This window comes from Alligator sinensis, unplaced genomic scaffold (assembly GCF_000455745.1).
Source record: "Alligator sinensis unplaced genomic scaffold, ASM45574v1 scaffold143_1, whole genome shotgun sequence".
Taxonomy (NCBI): Eukaryota; Metazoa; Chordata; order Crocodylia; family Alligatoridae; genus Alligator; species Alligator sinensis.
In genome coordinates this window covers 994803-1013614 of record NW_005842156.1, presented here as the reverse complement: position 1 = coordinate 1013614, position 18812 = coordinate 994803, and the positions used below count along the sequence as shown (strand labels likewise).

The following is an 18812-nucleotide window of genomic DNA, read 5'->3' as shown; positions in this document are numbered from 1 at the left end:
CAAGGTCGCCTCTCAACCTTCTCTTGGGGAGGCTGAATAGATCCAGTTTCTCTAGTCTCTCCTTGTAAGGCTTGGTCTGTAGGCCCTTAACCATACGAGTGGCCCTTCTCTGGACCCTCTCCAGGTTATCTGCATCCCTCTTGAAGTGTGGCGCCCAGAATTGCACGCAGTACTCCAACTGCGGTCTGACCAGCGCCTGATAGAGGGGAAGTATCACCTCCTTGGACCTATTCGTCATGCATCTGCTGATGCACGATAAAGTGCCATTGGCTTTTCTGATGGTTTCGTCACACTGCCGACTCATGTTCATCTTGGAGTCCACTAGGACTCCAAGATCCCTTTCCACTTCCGTGCCACCCAGCAGGTCATTCCCTAGGCTGTAGGTGTGCTGGACATTTTTCCTCCCTAGGTGCAGCACTTTGCATTTCTCCTTGTTGAATTGCATTCTGTTGTTTTCTGCCCACTTGTCCAACCTGTCCAGTTCTGCTTGCAGCTGTTCCCTGCCCTCCGGTGTGTCCACTTCTCCCCATAGCTTTGTGTCATCTGCAAACTTGGACAGAGTACATTTCACTCCCTCGTCCAAGTCACTGATGAAGACATTAAAGAGTATCGGTCCAAGGACCGAACCCTGTGGGACCCCTCTTCCCACACCCTTCCAGGTCAAAGCCGACCCATCCACCACGACTCTCTGGGTGCGACCCTCCAGGCAATTCGCCACCCACCGGACTGTGTAGTCATCCAAGTCACAGCCTCTTAACTTGTTCACCAGTATGGGGTGGGATACCGTATCAAAGGCCTTCCTGAAATCTAAGTATACGACATCCACCCCTCCTCCTGTGTCCAGGCGTTTTGTAACCTGGTCATAAAAAGAAACTAGATTGGTCAGGCACGATCTGCCTGCCACGAACCCGTGCTGGTTTCCCCTCATCATAATTTGTCCTGCTGTATTATGTACACTATTACTATTAGTGTACATAATACATAGTAATATGTACACTAATAGTAATAGTAATATCTACACTACATACACACACATATACATACTCTATAATAATGTGTGGTGTATGGCTGAATTAATCTCTCTCTCTTTCTCTCTCTGTGTATATCTATATAATATACTTTTCTATAAAAATATATATAGAAAAATATATATAGTGTAGAATATATAGTAATATATCCTACATATGATATATATAGTAATTTTACTTTTACCAATCAAGATAATTATCTGGAGAATGTTTCTTTATATAGTGTAATTATTATGATTTTACAATATTATATTTTTACTGTTCTTCATGGTATTGTGCACATACAAATACATTCAGCTAGCTTTGGGATTTACTGTTTCCTGAGCAAAACAGTACAAGTGCTTGTAAAGAAGTAAAACAGCATTTTTCTGTCCTTGACATTTCCTCCCTTTTCTTATCTTTTTTCCAAGGGTGAAATTCACAGGGTGAAGTCAGATGGAACTAACAGGACAGTGTTTGCTCCAGCAGCTGTCATTGGTGCTCCTATTGGCTTGGCTTTGGACTGGATATCTGCAAACCTTTATTATAGTAACCCTGGTACACGATCAATTGAGGTAAATATTTGTGAAATACAGTTTCAGAGCCTGAATTCTCAGCTGCCATAAATACAGCTCAAAGCCAACAGCTTTGAGTATTAAGGACATAAAAAAGTAAAAAAAACCCAAAACATAATCTAACTGCAAAAAGAATGCAGCTTGCTTCTGGACATCTTTACATAGACAATATTAATTTAAAAGCACTACATTGTGTGAGCGTCTGTTATTTGTTCACATGTTCAGACTTGTTCACATGTCTTAGTAGGTTCTCTCATGTTCTTTTGACATTGATAAACCGTCAGAAACCCAGATGCAAAATATTGTATTACTGTTCTTCATTGAAATTTGAGGTCCATATTTCATGCCTTCTGAATTTAATGGGAGTTTTATTATTGACTATAATAGAAACAAGATTAGTTATGGTTTGAAAGTTAGGCTGCTAAAGACTAGAGGCCTGAAAGTGTGTAAAGAGTAAAAAGACTAGAGTTTATTTAGCATAGAAAGAAGAGGCATGAATAGCATAATGAATGGTGTGGTTAAATTTTAGTCGGGTAAAATGAATCTTTTTGACAGCAGCATATAATCAACTTGGGCAGTCTTTATAATATTTTCAGGATATTACTGAAGCAGTTTAGTTAGATTCAGAAACAGATTAGGTATTTTTATTAACAGAAATAATGAGGAATTATTATCCTACCTAGGTTCCAAAGAGCAGGGAATTCAAGGAGTGCTTGTTAGAGATGAGAACTTGTTAGAGATGCACAGAACTAAGCATGTTTTCTTCATAGCATTCGTGCAAGGATATTCTTTAGTTTGTACCAGCAGGTGGTCAGGCTGCCTAGGTTATAGTTTGATATTTTACTGCAAGTTCAACATTGCATGATCTCCTTATGTAGGTACTGAAGCTACATGGTGAAGTAACATACAGAAAAACTCTGATTACCAGTGATGGTACCCCAACTGGAGCTGGAGTGCCAATTGGTTTGGCTGTTGACCCAGGGCGAGGGTGAGTTTCCAAAATTGTTGCCATCTTTGCATAGGTTTTTACTTTCCAGATTTTGTCAGCATGGCAGAGTGAGCCCTCCTGATGTTGGTATGTATACTGATGGTAAACATTTGCATCAGATGTGATGTTGGCATGTGTAGTGTTTGTTTTTAAATTCTGTTTGGTTGGGTTAATTTATTTTAAAGCAGGACTGTCCAACTGGTGGTCTGCAGGCTGCATGTGGCCCATGATGGGTTAATCTGGCATTTGGGGTGCCTGCAGCACAGTGCAGCAGGAGAACCTGTGGTCAGAGAGTGATGGAGGGGGTGCTGTTTGCATATCCGGTGCACCAGAAGAGGGGGGCTGTCTGCACACATGGTACAGCCGGGAAGAGAGGCTTCTTTCATGGTGTAGCTGGGGAGTGTCATGCCAGGTCAGGTGTGGTCAGTCTGGGGCCACTTGGAGAACCGAGACATTGACTAAGGTCAGTGAGTTAGCAGTCTGAAGACAAAACTAGGCCAGGAAGAGCCAAGAGGTCAGTCTGAGAGCAGAGTCAAGGAGCAAGCCAAGTCTAGAAGTTGGGAGATCAAGCAGAGAATGGAATCAAGGATCAAGCTGGACAAAATGGCAAGATGGTCTTGGGTCAGGTTGAGCCCTGGTGCCTGGACACTTCCTGTTCTGGTTCAGGAATTTGTATGTAGGAAGTGGAGGCTCATCTAAGCCAGGTCAGTTGCTGTGGTGACAGAAAGTAGTTGGAGGGTTAGGCCCTCCAGGAGGCTTCAGGGCAGCCTTGGTCAGTCTGGGTGACTAACTTCAAGTGACTAGTGGCAGACTGAGATCCCAGGCCATAGCCTGACAGGGAGAGGGGCTTCTCCATGGCACTGGCTCAGAGATCCCTTGGCTCATACTATGGCAGCTCATGCTGTGTGTGGTCCCTGGCTTCTTGGAAGTTGGACAGCCCTGTTTTAAACTATAGGCAGGGTCTCACGTACATGATTTCATGAATGTGTAAATTGCTGCATAATTCCAGATTATATTTAAATTGTCCCATGCCAATGCTACAGAATTCAAATTTTCATTTTAAAAATTAAATTTCAAGATATTATATTTGCAAAGTATATCCTCCAACTGTTAACCCAGAGTACATTGATACATACGCCCTCACTTAAAATTGGAAAAATGCATCATAGATTAAAATATTTTCACCAGTAGGGGACTGTGGACCAGCTGGTGACTTAGGCTAGAAACAGACATCACTAAATAAGGTGGACCAGTTGTGGCAAAACACATCGCCTGTTGTCCTGCATCAGGCAGCGACCCGATGTGGGATAGCAGGTGATGTGTTTCATTTGCCCAGAGATTCCCTAGATCCCTCACTTTTATGCACCTCCTTGCCATCTTAGTGCAAGGCGGCGTGGAAGCACAGGGTGGCCTCTACGGAGTCCTGTGCCAACCATGTTTCATGTGGAGGCACAAAATCATGCAGGTCTTGGCAAGGACACAGGGGCAGTATGGGGTGGTACAGGACCTGGGGAATTCCTCCTGCCCAGTGTCAGGATCAATGCACACTGGGGGAGCCCCTGCCAGGAAATTCCTTGAAAGTGCATCTGCAAGGGCAGAGTCTGGGCTGGCACTTTGGGGACTTCAGGGGCACATAAGATCTGGCTCCTGAAGACCCCAAAGTGCCAGCCCAGTGAGGCTGAAGAGTGTAGGCAACTGTAGGCTGTCTTCACTCTCCCACTTGGAGGAGAACAGATGTCAGCAGCAAAAATGCAAATTTTCCATTTAAATTCATATGACCACTATTGTGCCTGCAAATGATTGGAGAGTGCAGGAAACCCGAGGCTGTCTTCACTCTCCCACCTGAAGGCAAACAGATGTTGGCCGAAAAAATGCAAGTTTGCTATTCAAATACATATGTCCACTGCTGTGCCTGCAGGGTCCTGTGCCAACCATGTTTCGTGTGGAGACACAAAATTATGTGTGTTTTGGCAAGGACACATGGGCAGTGTGGGGTGGTGCAGGATCTGGGGAGTTCCTGCTGCTGCCAAAAAGAAAGACAAAATCTGTTTTTACCCTCAGAGATTCTTGTGTCTCTGTATAGGTGTTACATATAGCACTACAAAATGTAGCACTACCAAGAAGTTTCTCTTTGAAAGAGATAACATTTTGTAGTGCTTTCACCATCTTTGTAGTGCTACAAATAGTCTGAACAGCTGTATGCCACCACTGTAGTACTGCAGACATAATGCCTGTCCATGGTCTTATTGACTTCTGGTACTCATGAAATCTTCACTGAAAAAATATGAAGAACAGGTTAGAAAATTTGTATTAGGGATGCCAAGTCCTACATCAGAGTTGAGGGAAGGGACTAGAGAATCTCTTAAGTTTCCTTCCATCCCTATATTTCTATGCTTATGGAATTGCTGTCATCACATGTGTTGCAGGAAGCTGTACTGGACAGATCAAGGTACAGACAGCGGAGTTCCAGCAAAAGTTGCCAGTGCAAACATGGATGGTTCAGCTATAAAAACTCTCTTCACTGGTAACCTTGACCATGTTGAGTTTATTACCATTGACATTAAGGAACAGAAATTGTACTGGGGTGTCACAAGCACTGGAGTGGTATGAATTTTTATATTGTTGCTTTGCTACCTTTGCATTGATTTCAGCATGTCTTAACACATCTAAATAATTCAGTTGCTTTAAGTGAAATATGTGGCTAAAGGTGTCAGGACTGGGCCAAGTGTGACTGATACATATCATACATGGTTGTTTTATTGGATTGTATTTTGCTTTTTGAATGTCAGTGGATATAGACCCATAGGAGCCCTTTGTGCTTTTGTAAACCTCCCCATTCATTATATTGGCATATCATTTAAGTATGGGTAACATACAGAGTTCTTTGTATATCACAGTGCTTTATTTACTGCTTATATGGAAGATTTTTTTACTTATATCTACTCGCATGTTCCACAACAAACCTTTTCAAGTTCCTGTTTGTTGTTGCTGGTCAGGCCCTATTCAGAGTAATCCCTCAATGTGAGGGAAGAGCATATCTTTCTGATTCATATCCCTCATCAAGGTGGGTCCAGGATGGCATTCATTAGAAAAGAGTTTCAACAGATGACATCAAAGCCTTCAAGAAAAAAGGTGTGACCTAACCAGAGAAATGAACAGGTTTTAGAACTAGACTGTATTTCACTTATTGGGCATCTAAGTATTTAGGTGCCTCAGTACAATTCTATTTCACCCGTTCAAGTTCCTGAAACTACTTTAATATAGGGGGGTGACAATCTAAGGCCCCCTGGGCCAGTTCCATCCTATGAAGAGGTCTGACATGGCCAGAGAAGGCCCAGGCAGCACGATGATCAGAGAGAAAGCAGCTGTGCTGAGCCATCTGTCTCCTCCACAACATGTTCCTGAGCAGCCCCCCACTGCTGCTCTGTGTGCCCCTGTTTACCTCCATTGCAGAGGGACCAGGTATCGGCAGCAAGGGAAGCATAAGCAGCTTGAGCTTCCTGGAGAGCAAAGATTTGCAGCCAACTGGAAAATGTTGCCAACCCCTGCATTAATGCATCTGCTTTTGTAAAACATCTTAAACTGACTATTGAGTCTCAAAAAATACTAGGGATGAAGATGACGACAGCTCACTGCCTTTTATATTCAGTTTTTCAGGGAATCCAGCAGAGTAGAATAGTACCGTAAGTTCCCTTACTGCCCTAAAATGTGTTGTAGAATCTGGTCTTTGGCATACACAATTAGGAGATAGTGGTGTCTGCTTAAAAAAATAAAGCAACTGAAAATACCAGCATGTGGCTAAGCATAATATTTTTGGTAACTGCTGTTATACAAACTCACTATGCTCTTTTCTTTAGAGTAGCTTTAATTTTAGATGGTCATTAAGGCTGCTGACAGACATTAAAAAAAAAAAGCCGTGCTTTACCAGAAGAAGCAGTGCATTAGTTCAATCCAGCTCCACAGCATCTGTGTAGATCAGGCTCTTCAGCAGGGCTTTTTGACGCTTTTATCTAAAGCTGATTCAATCAGCTTTAGATAAAAGTGAAAAAAAAAGCCCCACTAAAGTGCCCAATCTATGCAGATGTTGGGTCAGCTGGGTCCAACTAATGCAAAGCCTCTTTTGGGCATGCTCTGCATATGCCAAGTTTAAAGTAAAGCACTGGGTTTGGTTTTTTTTCTTCGGGGTGGGGGTGTTTTTTCTTAACATTGTAAGCAGCCTAACTGTCTTGGAAAAAAAGAAGCATTTTGTTAGATCTTAACAGAAAGACAGAAAAAAATATTTTAAAAAGTTGCTCCTGAAACCAGTAGAAAATACATAACATTCCTGTGTACATGGGGAGTTTATCAACATATATGATATTCTAATGACCTACCTAATCTAATCTCCTAGATTGAAAGAGGCAATGTGGATGGTACAAATCGAGTGACCCTGGTTCTTCATCTGTCTCACCCATGGGGAATTGCTGTCTATGGTTCCTTTCTGTATTATACTGATCGAGATTATGAAGTCATTGAGCGGGTGGACAAGTCTACTGGAGCAAACAAAGTTGTGTTGAGAGATAATGTTCCAAGACTTAAGTGCCTACGAGTGTATTATAGAGACAGTGAGTATGCTTAGTTTGTCTACCCGCCGCCATACCACATAGCACATTTGGATGCCTGAGAGAGAGATTTTGAGAGTGGTGCACCACTGACTGCTATAGGCTTCATTGCTTGATTTTTGGGAATTGGCATGTGGAGCAGGAGTTTGTGAGGCATACTTCACAGTGTTGCTTCTGTGCATGATGACATGGAGGTGGTAGATAGTGTATACATGCCCAAAGAGATAGAGTCAAGAAATCTTGAACAATCTACTATCCTTCAAGGCAGAATATTAAATATTATTAAATATTATAGGGTGCGTCTACACCTTGCTGTATGGCGATGTTGCTACAGTGTTGTGGTTTAGTACTTCCCTGTGGAAGTACTAAAACACAGCACAGCACGGGTGGTTACTGCACTGTGCATATAGTGCACAGTTAGATTTTGCCGCTGTGTCACCGTAGCAGCACATGATAACCGGGGAGTGTGCTGCTAGTGACATAGCTGGCAATCACGTGTAGACCCATGTGATTGCTATGTTGCTGTAGTGCACTGTATGGCGACGTAATGCATCGCTATGTCGCCATAGAGTGACGTGTATCCACACCCATTATATATAAAATTATTAAATATTATTATTGTCAGCTAGACAGCAAGACAAAAAAACACAAAAAAGGCATTTTAGCCAGATATTGGATTGGATTTCTGTGTGTCCACTGCCATATCATGCAGGTGTATGAAAGAACCTCTCAGCTTTTTGGTACTTGTCTGTGTTTCTGGAACAAATAGGTCCATTTTTCAAATAATCCTATAGTCCTTGTGTAAATATCTCTTTTTAAGTGTTTCAAGATTGGTTTTGGACGCTGGAGTAAATGATAGTGTTTGTCCTTGTTGGCCTTAAAATATATGGATGTTCAGGGTTGTCACATGATTTTTACTTTGGCATGATTTCTAAAAAAGAAGTATGGCAATAATGCACCTAATTTAACTTTTATTACCCTGTACCAACATCATCTATATTGTTTTCTGTGGAAAGAGGGATTTTTGGCTGATTGTAGAGAGATTTTTTGTCCTCAGAGCTGAATTCTGAACTTCCATAACATTCAAGTATGTTATAAACTGAAGTTTTTTTTAGCTAATTTCTGGCAGGTTTACTAGTTTCTGTACATGGAAGATCTCACGTTCATCAGGGAACTAAGTAATTTCCTGGGAATACCTTTTAACTTGTACAGCATAGGGTTAGGAAGGACCTTCTGGGTCACTGAGTCTAGTCCTTTGTAGGAAACAACCATGCCTTCTAACCCACTTCATAAAATGATCCAAATCCATCTTCTAACTAGTTAGGTTTCCTATCCCCATCACTCCCACAGCTGAACGCTATCGCTGAACCTTGTTTCTTTCATAATTGGAAACTTTGTTCTAAATTTATTCTTGGCCAGATCACAAAAACTTGTTCTTTTGCTAACTTTGCATAAATGGCTCTTCTCATTCACTGGTGTTTACCTTCCCTTCATTAAATACTTATAGAAAGCAGTCCTCTCCCCTCAGACTTTCTTTTGTAAAGTTGAAAATGTCTATCCATGCAGGGTCTCCATCTCCCTGTTGCTTCTAGTTACTCTTCTCTGTACCCATTCTAGTCTGAATGAACCATTTTTGAAAATGGCTGACCAGTTCCAATACAGTATTCCATATGAGCTCTTACCCGAAGGCCTTGTACAATGGCATTAATATTTACCAATCTCTACTCAAAGCACTTTGCAAGATAAATCCTAGAATCCCATTTACCTTTTTCATGACTGCCTCTCTCTGATGGTTTATCACCTTCCTGTAGTTGACTAATATATCTATACCTGTTTCCTCCTCCTGTTTCCATTGGAGGAGGCCTTATCTCATTGGCTAACAGTAGAACATCTTGTCATTATTCCTTCCTTCCCCCGATTACATGACATTGCACTTTGCACTATTGAATTTCAGCCCTTTTCTATTTCTCCTGTCCTCATAGTAATTTGAGTTCTCCTTTTGTGATCCCCTTGTGTACTAATGATTCCTTCCACATTTATGTCATCAGTAAATTTCAATACTTTCATTACTTTATTTTTGTTCCAAAATATTTAATGAAATGCTAAATCATGGATATTAAATAAGGTTGGTCCTAAGACCAGTCTTTGAGGGTCTCTGCTGATAACCTCTCTCCAGTCTGATAATTTTCCTTTGCTCATTGTTTCTCCACTTCACTTAGTTACTTACTCACCTTCTTGCACTAATCCTCATTGTTTCTAGTTTCACTAATGATTTCCCAGTGATACCAGAGCAAACTGCACTCCAGACAGAATATACCTAGTACATTTCCCTTGTCTAAAAATAAATTATCTTATCAGAGGAATGGATTGTATTAGTCTGCCCTGGTCTGCTGGTGCTAGATGCTGTTGCATTTATCCTATTTTCCTTTTAGCTCTATGTCTTTATTCTTTCTTTCAAAATTTGTTCTACAGTTTTGTATAATACCAACATCAGGCTAATGGGCCTGTAGTTTCACAGCTCACTTTTGCTATCCCTCCTGTCTTAAATATAGTTTCCACATTTGCTACTCTCCACAAGAACACAAAGTACATGAATACTTGTAAAACAAATTCATTTTTTTATTTGAAGTGATGTTTGGTGAAGATCAGCTAAGGTACTTACTATCTTTAGTAATTAGTTGTGTGGTTATCCAATTAAAGTTTTTTGTCATCCCTTTTTTTAGTGTAGTATTACATTAAATGTTAACTGAATAACACACACTGGAATTTCAGTAGATGGTATTAGTTAACTCATACATAAATTTTGAGTAATACTTCCTCCTGAGATCTATTAAAATCTAGATGAGCAGAGCCCAGCAGATTATATGGCTATCAGTATTTATTTCCTTATTTTTGCTACCTGTTTATCATTATTGGGCACTTTCCCTAAAAGCTTGTGGCATGTATACACATTTTATTTTGTATCTTTGAGAGATTGCAGTGAATAGTTACATTACACTGATTTTATACATAGCTGTATCTTTTGCTACAGATTCTGCTGGTTCTTCAAATGGGTGCAGTAACAATATTGGAGTTTGTCAGCAACTTTGCTTACCTGTACCTGGTGGACGATTCTCTTGTGCCTGCGCCACTGGTTTCCAGCTAAATCCTGATAACAGGACCTGTTCCCCATATAGTTCCTTCATAGTTGTTTCCATGCTGTCTGCAATTAAAGGATTTAGTTTAGAGACATCTGATCACTCAGAAGCCATGGTACCACTGGCAGGAAGAGGTATGTGAAGATTATAGTAGAAGAACAAAATATTTTTACATCTAATGTTGGTATTCTTTGCCTGTTAAAGATTTGTAAAGTTTTTCTGATTACCTAGCTAACGTGTCGGCTAAGTACAGCCATTCAGAAAGCCCGAGGTGGGATTGATCAAACCTATGTGGATTTCTTTAAGTGGCATAGGTTAGATTGGGAGTGAACAGAACACACATTCACCATTTGGTGGCAGGGGCATACATGTCTGTACTGGCTGAAGCCAGGAGGTTGGGTGTGCTCCTACATGCCTCCCAGCATGCCCTGTGGTCTCCCTGGGCTACTGGAGAATGCTAAGAGCAGCAGAACACCTGAGCTCCTGCTGATTGGATGCCAGGCACAGGTGAGCACACCTCTAACCCCCTGCTACAACACCACAGACCCTTCCCCGCACTCAGTGCTACACTTCTAGGAGAGGCTCAGAGCAGGTCACCATGGTACACATGGCAGCCCAGCTGCTGGTGGTGAGGATGAGGGGAGGTACTCCACTGAAGGAAGGATCCTGTGGCAGCAGGATGCGCACAACAGCCCAGGACATCTGTGCTGGGTAGCAGGGGAAGGGAGGCTCCCTGGCCAGCTGCTGCTCATGCCAGAGCTCCAAGGGGCCTGATCCTTCCCTCAGTAGAGCCCCACTTTCCCTGCCACCCAGCATGAGCCTCCCAGGCTATCAGGCATGTCCTGCCACAGGCTGCCAGTGGTGTCAGATCTCCAAGGGGCAAAATCCTTTCTTCTGTGGAATGTCCCCACCACTGCTGCCACTGGCTAGGATGCCAGGATCACACTGCAGCCACCATAAACCATCCTTTCTCCCAGTAGTAGCTGAGTATGTTTTAAGGCATTTCACCAGTAAAATGCAAATGCAGTTTGTCTGCAAATACTCAAATGAATATATATTGCTTCTTGGTTACTAACATTTGAACATATTATACGATATAGAAATCAGTGTAAGTATTAGAATACATTATGAATCAGTTATCTTCATTTTCTACTCACAGCTGGCTGGAGGCAGGGCTGGGGAGAGGGGCTTTGCTCTGGGAAAGGTGCGGGGTGGGAGCTTGGCTGGAGCAGCTGACTGTGTGGTGAATGCTAGTGCAGCTCCCACCAAGGGGGGGGGGCATGGTAGAACAGGGACTTCAAAGGTGCCTGGGATGCCAGTGGACAGCAACCTAATTTGAATCAATAGGGGATCTGGTTCGATGCCCTGGTTTAACCTAAATCAATTAAGTTTGAGTGCACATTGAGTGTACTATTTTAGACCAGGTTCTACCATTTTTAAACCAGTTTATATGCTCCAAACTTCTGTTCTATTATGGGTATAGACTGGTTTTCAATCATTTATACCAGTAAAGTGTAATATGTGTACCTGGCCATGGTATATTTAATAGCATAAGAGCAATATGCTAAATAATAATATAACCCAGCCTTTGTGTCACTCATGTAATGAATATATACAATTTAATGGCATTTACATGCCACATAAAAGACTAAATTTTCTGAAGAGATCAGTTTTCTATTTTCCAGTTGCAGTTTTTGAGCTGTATTTTAGCACACTATGATAGACTTTATTAATTTAAGATTCTGATACACTATTTTAAATGCTGCCCAATGAAGCCATGACACATGTCATACTATGTATATTATGAGGGAATCCAGTTATATTGCCTTATCTGACTACTTACAGACTTTTTTTTCAGAAAATTTCCATTGCAGTATACATTGATGACAAATGTTATGCCACAGAAATGTAAATGAATGTGACATTTGCAAATCATACAGAAAACAACTTTTAAATATAAAATATTTATATGAAAAAGAATTAATCACTTTTTTAAAATGTTTCAGGACGAAATGCACTTCATGTGGATGTTCACATGCCTTCTGGTTTCATTTACTGGTGTGACTTCAGCAGCACTGTTTCTTCTCAGAATGCAATACGTAAAATCAAACCTGATGGTTCTTATTATAGAAATGTTATTACAAATGGGATAGGGCGAAATGGAGTCCGTGGAATTGCAATTGATTGGGTAGCAGGTAAGTATAACTGCTGATTTTAGTCTTTTTAGATCTTGTAAAAATCTTCAGATTAGTGTGTGTGTGTGTGTGTGTGTGTGTGTGTGTGTGTGTGTGTGCGCGCGTGTGTGTGTGTATAGTGGGGGGGTACATTCCACAGAAGGAAGGATTTTGCTGCCAGCAGGGGGTGTAAACACACACACACACACACACACACACACACACACACTATATATACACTAACAGACTACAACAGGAAATCATAAGCATTTTCCTAATGCGGAGTAATTTTAAAAGAAGAGAAATAATTGAGAAACTCTTTGAGTTAATATAAGCACAGAATCTCACTACCCACCTGCTTCTGAAGTGTCTAGATATGAAGCATTAAACAAAGCAAATGAGCTCAGTCTTTTCTTGTCATCTAAGGATTTTCTTAATTTTTTTCTCTTCCTTTCTTTTTCTTTGTATTCTTGGGTACCATTTATTTATATCAGTGTACCTATTACAAGCCAAGAAATGTATTATACAGAAAAGACTAAGATTAGCACATTGTTTAATAACATTGTTGATAAAAAAGTATCTTACTCTGCCTTCAAACAGTTGTATAGAAATCCAACTGATTCCATTGAGAAGTGAGTGGACAAAGCTGAGAAAAGAATTTGGCCTTTATTTTGGAGTTACATTTCCTCATTCATTAATCAAGCAGCAAGTTACAATTGGTACAAATGCCGACTTTTTAGAATGTGTTCTTTCATTTAACACTGAATGTGTGACCATTATCCAGCATATGCTTCTTGGTTTTTTTACTCTAGCAATTTTTTTTCTGTTGACTAATCTTCTTAACTTAACTATCTTAGAACTCATGTTATCTAAACCTTGTATGTTCACACTGATATGAACATTGATTCAGTTACTGTTTACAGTAGTGAACCATAATATTGATTTAATTTATTTGTGAATTCCTAATGCAATATTGCAGAGGGAAGGCAGCAGTGTGGGAGACCAAGCTTAGTCAATACTGTGAGAGAGATTTAACTCACTAGTATTAAGTATTTTAAGATTAAATTTAAGGGGGAAATGGTTGTTGATTTGAAATAATGAAATGAAACAAGGCCTTTGGCAGCATGAATAATCAGTATTATATTGTACCATGATATAATATTTCCATTAGACACACAAATAGTCCAAAGGTTGCCCTCAATTAGATGTGTATAACTCCATGCAAGTTAGTGAGGATACAAGGATGAGTCAAGAATTTGAATCATGTCATTATGTGGGGCTGTTCTATTTAACTCCTCAGAATGAGCATCTCTTTTTAAAGTCTTTTTCTGAAGAGGCAAATACCCTAATTTATTAATTCCTAGGATCTTTGCTCACCGTCATTTTGTGATTCAGTATTTGAAGGTATCAGATGGTATTTCTCAGGATTCGAATTAAACTGTACATTAACTTCTCCTTTTTTTTTTAATCAGGCAATCTTTATTTTACAAATGCTTTCCTGACAGAAACTTTTGTAGAAGTTTTGCGTTTAAACACTACTTATCGTCGTGTTCTTCTTAAAACCAGAGTGGATATGCCAAGGCATATTGTAGTCGACCCAAAAAACAGATACCTCTTCTGGGCAGATTATGGACAGAATCCAAAGATTGAACGTGCATTACTTGACTGTACCAACAGAACGGTGCTTGTATCTGAGGGCATTGTCACACCTCGTGGCTTGGCAGTAGATCACAGCAATGGCTATGTTTATTGGGTTGATGATTCATTAGACATGATTGCAAGAATTCAGCCAGAAGGAGGTGACACTGAAATTGTGCGCTATGGTAGTCGTTACCCAACTCCATATGGCATCACAATTTTTGAAAACTCTATGATCTGGGTGGATAGGAACCTGAAAAGAGTCTTCCGAGCCAGCAAAGAGCCAGGCAACTCAGAACAGCCAACAGTTATACGTGACAACATTAATTGGTTGAGGGATGTTACCATTTATAACAACCATTTTCAATCACAGTCACCTGTTGATGTCAACAACAATCCTTGTTTGGGGAACAATGGAGGTTGTTCTCATCTGTGTTTTGCACTGCCTGATCTGCAGACATCCAAATGTGGTTGTGCCTTTGGCACTCTAGGAAGTGATGGCAAGAGTTGTTCCATTTCAACAGATAATTACTTGATCTTTGCTGCTGAGAATGCCCTTAGAAGCATACACTTAGATCCTGAAAATCACAGCCCTCCATTTCGCCCACTGAATGTGTTAAGAACTGCAGTAGCCCTGGACTATGACAGCACTAACAATCGAATATATTTTACCCAAAGTTCTCCAGCAGGAACAGGGAGAATCAGTTACGTCAGTATTTTTTCAGGAACTGGAACTCCCACTGTAATTGCTTCAGGTAAGTGCTGTTAAGCATAATCCAAATTAACTGGATATTAACAAAACAAAATTATAGCACCTGTCTGCTAGTTAAGTGATCATAATATGTTTATACTAATGATCAAGTTAGACCACTTAGTTAATATATGATATTAAAAGCTTCTGCTGATATTTTGCTTAACTTTGTCCTTTTCTCGAGTTCTTATTACGTCTTTATCAGTATTCAGGCTCAAATATGAAAGCATAAGGCTAGTTGATGTTTATTTCCAGTAACACTATGCAAATATATAGAATAGCAGGCTGCCTGCCTCTGTAAAAAAGACAAATTAGATGGAACAGGGGATGGGACATGGATAGAATATACAAGACAAGTGGTTGGGATGCTAGTTGGCCACATCTTGGTAATACAGGTCCTTAGATTTTAACTTGGGCAAATTTCTGTTGATGCCACTGGTGCCTGATCTGAATGAATGCCTCTGTACTTGTTCTATTATGAAAGGGGGTTGATTTGAAGAAAAGTATCATCTGTGTTTCAGAAAGTTATAATGAAGAGATCCTTCTCTCTTTTGTGTTTGCATGCATGCCTAAGATTTGGGAACTCCAGATGGCATAGCCTTTGACTGGATCAATAACAGGGTTTATTACAGCGACTTTCTAAACCAGACTATCAGCTCAATGGCTGTGGATGGATCCAACCGTACAGTGATTGCCCATGTTCCACGACCTAGAGCCATCGTGTTAGATCCTTGCAGGGGGTATGTGTTGATATTCATGCAGCAGAGTTTTCATTATAGTGATATTTTTAACTCTAAGAGGAGCCAGTGACATTGTCTGTGGTTAAAACTGCCTAACACTTTCCCTTTTAAGATAAGGAGTGCCTATACACATGCTTTGACACGTTCTAATTATAATGTGTCAGAGTAGACTTGATTATTCGAGTCCGATGGAGAATTCTAAGTAGAACACTCCAGAGTGCTGCAGCATCATGTGTATTCAATATAGTGGCAGGGGCACTTTAACTAAACAAGCTCTAGTTAAAGTGCCCCCTGTGGGAGCGAAAAACCCCAGAGAGAGGTGACCTGCAGGAGGAAGCCCCCTGAGGGACTCTAGGACAGTGAGGGAAGCCGGGACCAGAGCCCCTCACTGGCTAAGAAGATCCCCCCACCTACCTCCAGTGGCAGCAGTGGTGACCCCGGTACATAAGTTCCTTACTCACTCCGCATTGGCAGGCATGCAGGAACCGCCAGCATAACTAGAAGTCTGGTGATGGCAGAGCCAGTGGTCAACCGCCACGGCATGGAGCTGGGCTGGGGAGCAGCACAGCAGAGGAAACATGATCTGTGGCTCCAGCACAGAGGAGCCACATAGAGCCCAGCCCTGGGAGCTCAGCAAAACCTGGGACCCTGACAGCCCAAAGGCGGGAAGAAGCTACAGGAGCAGTGAGGGCTGAGGAGTACTCCAGGAGCAGGGCCAGAGGAGCCACACCAGGTCCTCTCCTCACAGTAGTGGTAACACATGGCTACAGTAGGAGCAGACCTTTGCCAAGGGATGCATGTGTGATGCCTATGGACTTCTTTCTCTTTTATTTTCTTTTTGTATGTGTATGAACTCTAGTTGCTAGTAGGGATATTGCTGGGAGAGTGTACTGAACTGAGTAACTGAAACCCAGATGACTGCAAGGGCGGATTAAGGCGCACTTTATTTAAAGGACCAGATGGTCTGAGTTGTCTCTAATTTTCTGGCAACAGCATGAGCCCAGGGCATGATTTGATTTAAACCCTTTATTTAACATAAAATGGAAGTCTGATGTCCAAGATGGCAATTGGAGCTGTCAGCTCCGTAATTGTATGAATGTATCAGAAATTCTAATCCAGATGGCATGTGGAAGGGGCTCAAGGGGAGGCGGAGCCCTGATCTTCACCCTTGTGCAGGGTATACTACAGCCAAAACAAGACGTAAGCCTTGCCAAAATCCAGGCTGTCCAGACCAAAGAGCCTGCTTCCCCAGCGGGGAGGCGCATAGCATCTGGCACAGCCCATACCGGCGACATCGCTTACACCCCTGCAGCCATTTTGAAACATGAGATGCTGAATACACATAACACTGCAGCATTTTAATTAGTGCACCCCCCCCCCCCCCCCCGAGCATGTGTATAGACACTCATAGGTTTCAGTTGTTTATAAATGTCAGGGCTGAAATTTTCTATGGTGTGTCAGACTGTTTTGGAGGGAAAATTTTGACTGAAACAGTTCAACTATTTCTGAGAACATGGTTAAAGAAAACAATGAAAATAATCTCCTGGTTAAAAATTGTACACTTCTTTGCACTTGAAAGCATTTGAAATGCACCTCTTTATTTGTGTTTGAAAACTTGTGTTTGAGATTTGGCAGAGGGATCATCCTGGTATTAGAAATGTGTTTTTGGCTGTTCCCCTGGAACAATTTCCAAATTTGAGAGGAATATATCTGTATCAGTATAAGAGAAATATCTCTGTATCAGCAGGCAGGAGAGCTTGCAAATCAACATCTAGCATCAGTTTAGATAAAAACAGTAAGGGAGAGCATCAGTCTGCCATTCATTTCATTTAGGTGGACAGATAAATGGTGATTACTGAAAACAAGGGTTCTGTGAGAATAGCATATCCCTAGGATTTGGTTGTTACTGCAAAGATATCTTTCTGTCTAGGTTTTTATGCATTTATATTCATAGCATCCCTGAAAGGTAGGGGATAACATTACAGTCACAGTTCTACAAATGGAAAAACATGGGAAAGATGGTGACTGACTTTCTTGATGTGACAAGGAGCTGGGAATTGTATTCATATTTTCAGTCCCGGTACACAGAGGCCCCTCATCGATGAAGGGGTCCTTGTTAGTAGATCCTTTTGCAGAGTCAGGGTCCTGATTGATGGAAATAATTCTTTCCTCAGAATATACCCAGTTCACTTCTCAGTTCAGTGAGAAAGGCCAGGTCACAGGTATCTTGGGACATAATTGAGTCCTGTGGATTTTGTTTGCCGAAGAGATAACTTTGCCATTGTCTGATTGATAGATACATGTACTGGACAGACTGGAGCACCAATGCAAAGATAGAAAGAGCTACACTTGGTGGAAACTTTCGAATACCTATTGTAAGCACCAATTTGGTGTGGCCAAATGGACTTACCTTGGACTATGAAGAACAGCAGCTTTACTGGGCTGATGCAAGTCTGTATGTATTTGTGGCTTGGTTATGTTGATGTACAGTAGGATTTTTTTTTTTAAATAATGTATTTATTTTAGTACTTGTTTTCCTCCATTTTTCAAAGGAATTGTGTACAGTCATATGGAGCATTAAGAATCAATTAATGGCTTTGAAATTAGATTGTAATAATCAGTAGGTATGTAATACTGTAATTGGTTAGCCATATTGTTATTTCAGACTCGCATAAGATGAACAGAAATGTAGGCCATGTTCTACTTCAGTCAACGCTTTATTGACTTTAGTGGCAGTGGCTTAAATCCACTGATTTAAGTAACAAATCTTTGAGGTGACTGGTGATTCCACATACAGTTAAATTTATTTATTTTCAGGTGCACGTATTAACTGCAGAATTAAAGTCTTTCCTGAAATTCACATTGAGCTAAATATAGTCTGTTGCATTGTGGCATTTTTACCTATCATTGGTTTATTTGTTCTATACTTAATCCTGGACTTGTTTTTTTAGCATCTTCTCTAATATGTATATTTCTGCTGCACGTCTTCTCTCCTCACTGAGGAATCAGAGACACTTCATACCTGTGGAATTTGGAGATGGCCCAGTGTCCTCCCTAGAGGCTTCTGGACTGAGCCCTGCCCTTAACACAGGCTACCAGAATTTCTGCTCCTAGCAATGGATCATGTTGACAGTATTTTTCCCCCCAACTGCTTTGTTTTATAAATTTAATTCTTATTAATTTTTATGCAGTAGCTCCTTC

At 41.0% G+C, this 18812-nt stretch overlaps 1 protein-coding gene across 5 annotated transcripts in view; it reads left to right on the top strand.

The window, feature by feature from the left end:
* LRP2 (LDL receptor related protein 2) overlaps window positions 1-18812 on the top strand; it is a 208573-nt gene that overhangs the window by 111624 nt on the left and 78137 nt on the right. For all 5 annotated transcript variants that reach the window (XM_025206453.1, XM_025206452.1, XM_025206451.1 and 2 more), the window contains 9 exons: window positions 1439-1582; window positions 2461-2570; window positions 4997-5174; window positions 6961-7174; window positions 10203-10442; window positions 12315-12503; window positions 13955-14875; window positions 15446-15611; window positions 17908-18066. In XM_025206453.1, the coding sequence (XP_025062238.1) occupies window positions 1439-1582; window positions 2461-2570; window positions 4997-5174; window positions 6961-7174; window positions 10203-10442; window positions 12315-12503; window positions 13955-14875; window positions 15446-15611; window positions 17908-18066 (2321 nt within the window). The remainder of the gene's footprint in view (window positions 1-1438; window positions 1583-2460; window positions 2571-4996; window positions 5175-6960; window positions 7175-10202; window positions 10443-12314; window positions 12504-13954; window positions 14876-15445; window positions 15612-17907; window positions 18067-18812) is intronic.